The sequence below is a fragment of the Microplitis demolitor genome, chromosome 6 (genome assembly GCF_026212275.2).
Source record: "Microplitis demolitor isolate Queensland-Clemson2020A chromosome 6, iyMicDemo2.1a, whole genome shotgun sequence".
In the NCBI taxonomy this organism is placed as follows: domain Eukaryota; kingdom Metazoa; phylum Arthropoda; class Insecta; order Hymenoptera; family Braconidae; genus Microplitis; species Microplitis demolitor.
In genome coordinates, this window is record NC_068550.1 from 5,141,898 (window position 1) to 5,150,143 (window position 8,246).

At 27.0% G+C, this 8,246-nt stretch overlaps 1 protein-coding gene across 4 annotated transcripts in view; it reads left to right on the forward strand.

Moving 5' to 3' along the window:
• LOC103573984 (protein bric-a-brac 1) overlaps positions 1-1,246 on the forward strand; it is a 212,241-nt gene extending 210,995 nt beyond the window's left edge. For all 4 annotated transcript variants that reach the window (XM_014442315.2, XM_014442312.2, XM_053739817.1 and 1 more), the window contains one exon: positions 278-1,246. In XM_014442315.2, the coding sequence (XP_014297801.1) occupies positions 278-777 (500 nt within the window). In that variant the 3' untranslated portion in view covers positions 778-1,246. The remainder of the gene's footprint in view (positions 1-277) is intronic.
• The last annotated feature ends 7,000 nt before the right edge of the window (positions 1,247-8,246 follow it).

An 8,246-nucleotide genomic window follows, 5' to 3' on the forward strand; every position in this document is an offset into this window, starting at 1 on the left:
GTTATGAATAAATAAGAGGCATTATTTCAGAAAGCAAAAAATACATAACCAACAAATCTTATTTTTTACAGTTTTCACCTATCAACTATTGATTTTTAATAAAGCAAGAATTCAAAATAAAAAGTAAATAATGCAGTAAAAAAAAATGATAATAATACTCAATTCGCTCAAATTTGGGAGTATCTCTCTCTACCCCCACCCCTATGACAATAAAACCTTCTTATTAGAACCAAAAAAAGTATAAAATTAATAAAAAAAAAAAAAACATTATGTTTAGGTCTCCGACACCAAATGTGCAGTATGGTAGCGGCGGCCCAATCCCACCCCCACGATATGGTAGCAACAAATCTCTCGGCAAACTTCCAAGCGGCTGTGCAAGTCAGTCAGCATCATATGAATAATAACAGCGGATCAAGTAACAATAACAGAAATTCCCCATTGATGCTCGGACTGCCAAGCCCTGGCTCGGGTGGACCACCAGAGAGTCCGATGGAAGGCAGCCCACTGGCGAGTCCCCTCGCGCCGCTAATGGACCCCGCACACATACCGAGTAGTGTTGAAGTCGGAATCGGTATCGGTGGACTAGGAGGTCTAAGTGGACTAGGTGCAATAAGTGGAATGCATTATAAGCCACAACGTAGTTACATAAGCCCACGACCTGATAATATCTTCCAAGAAGACATCGCCGACTTGGTTAAAAGTCAGCATGGACACAAAGACAAAGACAAAGTACCGGTAAAACTAGAACCGCTAACTGACTCTCGTAGTGAACAGTAATCTTAATTAAATGATTATTATTATTATTATTAATTAATTAATTAATTAATTAATCAGGCAATAAAACTTTTATGGTTTTTTGCTCTTAATGATTCCATCAATCTCGACGACTCAATGATTAATATAAGAGTGAGACTGCTTGGTTTTAAAATTAACATGTAATTTTTAATTAAAAAAAAAAATGTTAATGCTGTGAGTGAAGTTACACAAGAAGACAAATGGTGATAAACTCATTATTTAAAACGGGCCTTGATTAAGAAAATTTTAAAAATAAAAATAATAATAACAATAAAGAAAGTGTATAATCAAAAAAGCGAGCGAGCCTTGCAAAGAGTTATTGTCACGTCCGAGTGTTGAAAACTTTTTACGTATCTCGAAAAAAAAGAAATTTTTTTTCTGATTAAGAGATGGTGTAAAATATAAACAATTATTATTATAATTATATATAGATATTAATTAATTAATTGAAAAAAAAAAAAAAAAAAAAAAAAAAAAACATAATTTATTTATTATTATTTTAGTCAATATATTGTGGACTTCAATGTGCGCCAAAATTATCGTGATCGTGGATTTAGAAAATGGATGAAAATTTGAAAAATTAAAAATAAATTAGTTTGTCGTGATAGCAAAATTGCGAATTAAAAAAAAAAAGTAAATAAATAATAGCTAACACGTAATTGATGTATGCATATTATATATGTTAATGCCAAATGTATAATAGTTTAATAAGAATCGATTGCATGTTATAGCGGGAATTTCGAAAAAATAATTAAATTAAATTAATAACAAGATTAGTAATAAATAATAATGATAATATTTATAATAATAAAATTATCACAGCCTTTTGCAAGATAAGAATGAGAGAAAGAGAGAGAGAGAGAGAGAGAAAGGGAAATGAAAGGATTTAAATATAATATAATGTGAAGCAAAATATGAGATAATTGACGTACAAGTTTATCCTTGGAGTGACGTGTGTCGAAATTACTCATATATTAAATTTAATTAATGGACGGAGTTGGTAAACTTTTGCATACAATGATGGTGAATTAAACGCAATGGCATTGCCTGCGATTTTCTAGTCATAAAATGTTAATTAATTATATATACATTGGAATTCGACACGCGCAACTCGAGATAAAAATCATAAATTTTAAACAATTAGTTTTTTTTTTTAAATTGAAATAAAATTTAATTTATCGACCCTTTGTCCGTCGCGCTTTGACCGCAGCGCCGTAATTTTTATTAAGAAATTATTTAAAAAGAAAATAAATTTCCTAGTCTTTTGAAATTTAATGAGTTCTTCTACTATGCTTTTTAGTATCGAAAGAATGAATGATAATTATTTTTCCGATACTTTAAATATTAAAAAATATTTTTTTTTTTTGTTGGAAAACCTAAGAAATAAGGCGATTTGCCGCTGACGCAAGTGAACTCGCTCTACCGGATCCGAATTACGGTAAGTTACCACAAAATACTGTATTTTACTGAAAATTTGCCGTTGCTGCGGTAATTTATGGTAGAATGCGATAAATTACCGAAGGTTACCGCAACCTCCGGCATTTTTACCGTAAGACAGTGAAATACTTTACTTTACGGTAAAACAACGAAATGTTACTTCATATTTTGAGTAAAATACCGGACTTTTCGCAAAAGATACCGCACTTCTATCATACAATACTGCAGACATGCCGTAAATTTGCGGTAAATCCGCCGTATTTCACCGTAAAAATGCCGCAATTTAACGCAACTTACGGCAAAATATCGTAAATTACTGTAGAATACCGCATACTAATGAAATCTACCGTAATTTATGAAATTTTTACCGTAACCCAGTGAAATATTTCATGTTACCGTAATGTGTACTTTTACCGCAAAATACCATAAATGTCCATAATTCTATCGAATACAGTAAATTACAGTAATTTGGATCCGCCAGGACAGGCATTGAATTTGTTTGGATTTTTAGTACAGTGTTGCCAGTTACCACTAGTGACTCATTTCCAGTTCATTTAACTCATCTCTTTCCTGAATATTTTTATCTAATAAAAAAGTTTCATTTTAGCAACAAATTCATAAAAAAAAATTACCATTGTCTAGTCGTACAAACTTGTGTGGTTTCAATTTTGAAAAATCATAGTTATGATACTCAGCAGCACCGCAGTATTAAAAACCCGGTGACGGAACGCTGCTGCGCGACGACGAAGGGTTAAATTGAATTTAAGTTTCTTATGTATGTATAAATTTATTTGTTGACTTTTGTAAAGTATAATGTTATTTTAAAAATGCCAGTATCTCACTTGCTACTTGTATTAAAACTTTAAAAAATGTACAAAATTTGTCACTGACTTGTAAAAAGAAGTTTAAAAAAAAAAATGGTGAATAATAAAATTTAAAAAAATTTAATAAATTTATTATTAAAAATGTGGTGCGAAAAGTTGATGTAAATGAAAATAAAATTATTTAAGTGTAATAAATTGCCTTCCTGCCATATTTGGGGTATGCCAAGTATAAAAATTATAAGGTTTAGGAAATAAATAATTAAAAAAAAACTTAAATGAAATAATCATTAAATTAAAAATTTTTAAACAAATTTAGACTGGATCTTTGATGAACTTTGAGGTAAAACTTTAAGATTGTAGGCGTGAATCTAGATGGAAAATTGTGATGTGAATGTTTTTAATTTTTTTTTGGATTATAAAAATTATTTTTTAAATAAACTAGATCGTGGTATTTTTCAAAATTTATAAGGACTTTTTTTTAGGATTCTCGATCACTCGGATCTGATAAACTCTTTTAAATTTCGTGCTATCGAACGGTCTAATAATTATTAAAAAATTAAAAATAAATTTCTAGTGGGTGTAAGTAAACACTATTCGAAGTGGCCTTTCAAAAAAAAATTATAAATTAAAAAATAAAAAAAAAACAAATCTCACAGAGAATCTTGTTTTTGGCTTTCCCATTTGTGTCTAGGAATTGAAAAGAAAGTTCTCGCGCGCTTCGGTCATTTAAATATTTTCTTAAATCATAACTTATTTTATATTACTCCAGTATTTATGTAAAAATATAAATTTTTTTATACTGGACTAATGTTTAATAATAAAAATAAAAATTTTGGGATAAAAAAAAATTCGTTCCAATTAGCACAGTTGGTAATTGATATTTAAAAATAAATATTCTTGATACAAACGTTTTTGTGCGAAAAAAAAATTCAAAAAATAATAAAAAAATTTTTAATAATAATAATAATAATTGTAACATTACCAAAAGTGCGAAGGAGACGTTCTTTATTACATAGAAATTAAAAAAAAAAAAAATAATAATTCACTGGCTACCGATCTCCTTCATGTAAAAATATACAAAATTGTATACGTACTATTTCTTACTTCCGGTTTGTAAAAAAATAAACGGAAAAGAAATTCATAATTAAAATTTATACAATTTAAGCTTAAATGTGTTCATATATAAGCAACTTCAAATAAATATGAAATAAAATTTCATGTTTCGAGAGATAAATAAATAAAATAATTAAAATTTTTAGAGAGAGAGAATAAATGAAATAATTAAAATTGCGAGACCGAGCGAGCGAGTGTACGAGAGACGTGAGTTTGAATGTATGATTGAAAAAAAAAATAAGTAATCAAGTAAATAATTTATTAAAAAAGTAAAAAAAAAAAAGTAGTAAGTGCCTTCCAAAAAAAAAAAAATTAAGAGTCCCGTAGATCGTGACCAGTAAGCGAATTTGAAAATTTCGTGTTAATAAAATCTTGAGGTAAATCTTGTATTATTAAAATTCATTAAAAAAACCTGAAATTTTAAATGAAAATAAAAAAAAATCCAAATCACAATATGCCGTTTAAGGGGGTAAGGGGTCTGAGATACAAAGAGAAGAGCAAATTTTTGTGATTTTTTTTTTAGAGTGCCTTCTTTATTAAAATTCTTAAAATTTGTGACATTATTAAGCATCATTCAAAGAATATTCAGCTAAATTTTCATAAAAAAATATTGAAAAATAAGCCAGTGGTAGTGGGGAGAGACGAGTCACTTGAAAGAGTCTCCATGCCGTAGGCAGGATAACTCATGACTGCCTCATCTGAAGTTAAAAAACCAAAAAAATTTCTTGAGTACCAAAGTTTGATGGATTTGAACAAAGGAATAAACAAAATATTCATTTTTTAATTTTTGGTAAAGGTGCAATTAAAAAACTCTGATTTTTGCCAAAAATGATTCCTTTTGTTTAATTAAAAAATAAGTAGTTATTAAAAAAAAAACCGTTCAAATCTAAGATAAACTTATGTATTAAAGAAATCTTTTTAGTTTTTTGATTTCAGATCGGTACTCATGAGTTATCCTGCCTACGGCATGAAGACTTTTTTTCAAGTGACTCGTCTCTCCCCACTACCACTGACTTATTTTTCAATATTTTTTTATGAAAATTTAACAGAATATTCTTTGAATGATGCTTAATAATCTCACAAATTTTCAAAATTTTAATAAAGAAAGCACTCTAAAAAAAATCACAAAAATATCCTCTTTTTTTTGTATCTTAGATCTTTTCTCCCCTTAAATAAAAAAAAATGTATGGGTGGGTTAAGAATGAATGCAGAGTAATTAAAAAAAATTAACGCAGCTGTATACGTCGTTGAATTTAAAAAAATTATTTTCTACGTTTCTTGATGGTTTACTTTAAAAATAAAAAATAAAAGACACAATAAATAAAATTCTGTTTGGATCAATCCATAACCGGTAATACCCTGAATGGCATGTCTGTAGGAAGTTCAATTTTAATTTAACAAAAAAGTTTTAGGGGATGATAATTAAATGAAAATAAATTAAGCGAGAATTGTGAACAAAAATAATAATATTTATAATAATAATGATAATGATAAACTTATTTAATAATTAATTACTGAAGTAATATAAATAAAAATATAAATTCATTTTCACATTTTGATATAATTGTGAACGGAATTTAAAAGACAAAAGATACCTATATTACATACATAAATTTTAAGTGACAAAAATAAATATCTAGTAATGCTGATGATAATGATATAGTACGTGGAATTATAAATATATAAAGGATATATATTATATATAAATTGGTACGTGTTTTATTGATACTATGGTTATTGATGAGTAAAATATTAAAATAATTATTTTGATGGAAAAAATATCAGATGATTTTATTTTATTATTTTTGGTAATTTTTTAAAATTTCATTTTTATTACGGGGGTACGTATCGTGTTTGAATCGAATCGAGTAATTTGAAAATTTTCGAATTATTCATAACTTTTCGAATTTACAAGTCAATTTTCGGATTATTTGCAACTTTTCAATGGAAATCGAGAAAATTCTGATCAGCTGATAAGTGTTCGAATTTTATTTAACCCGTCAGCACTCCCCCGTTATAAGAATTTTGCTCACAGGACACTATTCAAATTATAGGATGTCGCTGTAGTGAAAAACACGAGAGTGCTGATGGGTTAATAAAGAGTTTAGTTTTTAAAGGAAGCAAAAATGATTGTTTTTGTAGATTTGAGGCCTAGTTTTGTTTCTGACCTCTGACAAAAATTTGAATTATTAAAAAAAATATTACTTTTAAAACAATTTTTTTCGGAGACGAAGTGAAATTTTTGAATATACGAAATTTCTAGTCCTTTGTTAAGGTTTTAAAAAACGCTAAAGACTCTATTTTAAGTTTCCAGCCTTTATCCGTGAATTAAATTGAATTAAAAATCGGTTACCGTTACCCCTTAAGTCATTAAAAAAAAAAATTTCGAATTATTCAAAAATTTACAAACAAATCAGAAAGTTTCTAAGTATTCGAAAATTTACATATTATTTAAATATTTACGAATAATTCGAATTATTTTAAAAGTTTTCAAATTATTCGAAAAATTCGAATTCATAAATTCGAACCTCCCCCATTTGCACACCCCTAATTTGCATACATCACAATAAATAATTTTATATTTATTAACAATAATTCCAAAATGTTAAGCGATTCAAATAATAAAAAAAAAGACTCAACATCAAAGCCAAGTAATTAAAAAAACTACGATATAATAAAATGCTACAATTAGCCTTTTAATTAAATGATGGATTAATTTTTCTGGCTGCCGAAAAATAAATAATAAAATAAATAATGATAGTAACAAGTGAGAAATGCACAATAATAATAATAATACTAATAATAGTATTAATAATAATAATAATAATAATAATAATAATAATAATAATAATAATAATAATAATAATAATAATAATAATAATCAGAAAAATAAATAAACACAATAGTGTGTGAGAATGAGAGAGAAAATGATAATAATTAAAAATTACTCGCTTACTTTTTTCCCCCTCGCTACAATAAACTACAACTGATAGTAAAATGTAGAGGAAAATAAAAATAAAAAACAAAATTATAACAAAAATAAACATCCTAGTTTTATCTTAAAACACTGTAGTAATATTTCATTAGTAGGATTCACATATGTTCTGATATATTCAATAATTTTTAGAGCTCAGATTTAAAAAAATTAAAGACCAACAATAAATTATCCGTAGCACAAAATTTTTTTAAAAATTAAAGTTGAATAGTTTTTTTTAAAAGTTAAAAAAAAAATGTATCACTTGTAAATAAATGAAAAAAGACGCAGCATTGTAAGGCAGGTTTAAAAAATGTATTATTAATTGTATTTATTATTATTATTATTTAAATAATAAGAAAAAAAAATATTCCAATGCTTAACTATTAATATTAAAGCTATTATTTAAGCATTGAATCTCTTGTTTACTTTTGTAATTATTAAGATTTATTTCCATACATATATTTGTATGTATGTATATATTTATTTATTAAAAAAAAAAATAAAATAAAAAAAATGTCCTCGTCGAGAGCTCTGTTGCGTGATCATATTTTTTTTTATAATACAAAACGATAAAAAAAAAATTTTAATAATAGATACCCCTATAAAGAAAAATTCATATGGGAATCCAGCCTTGATTTCTATGCGCGTTCCCACATGGCGTTTTCGGATAAATTCCCATATGGTTTTCTATAGAAATATTAATCTGTTCTTAATTTCATAGGCGCGTATCAATAGACGATAGATATAGAAATTCAGATACCTTGGATTCTATAGAAATTACTAATATTCTATAGAAACCGGGATTCCATATGAATTTCCCATAAAGAAATCCATGTATACAAATTCTTATGTCAAGTTCCTATATAAAAATCTGAGTACCTACAGTTTTGTATGTGGGTTTCTTACATAAGATTCTAGATACCTACAATTTTCTATGGAGGTTTTCTATATGGAAATCCGAGTACCAACAGTTTCCTATGAGGATTTTCTACATGGAAATCTAGGTACAGTTTTCTAGGGGGTTTCCTGCATAGAAATCCAGGTACAGTTTTCTATGGGGGTTTCCTATATAGAAATATGAGTACCACCAGTTTTCTATG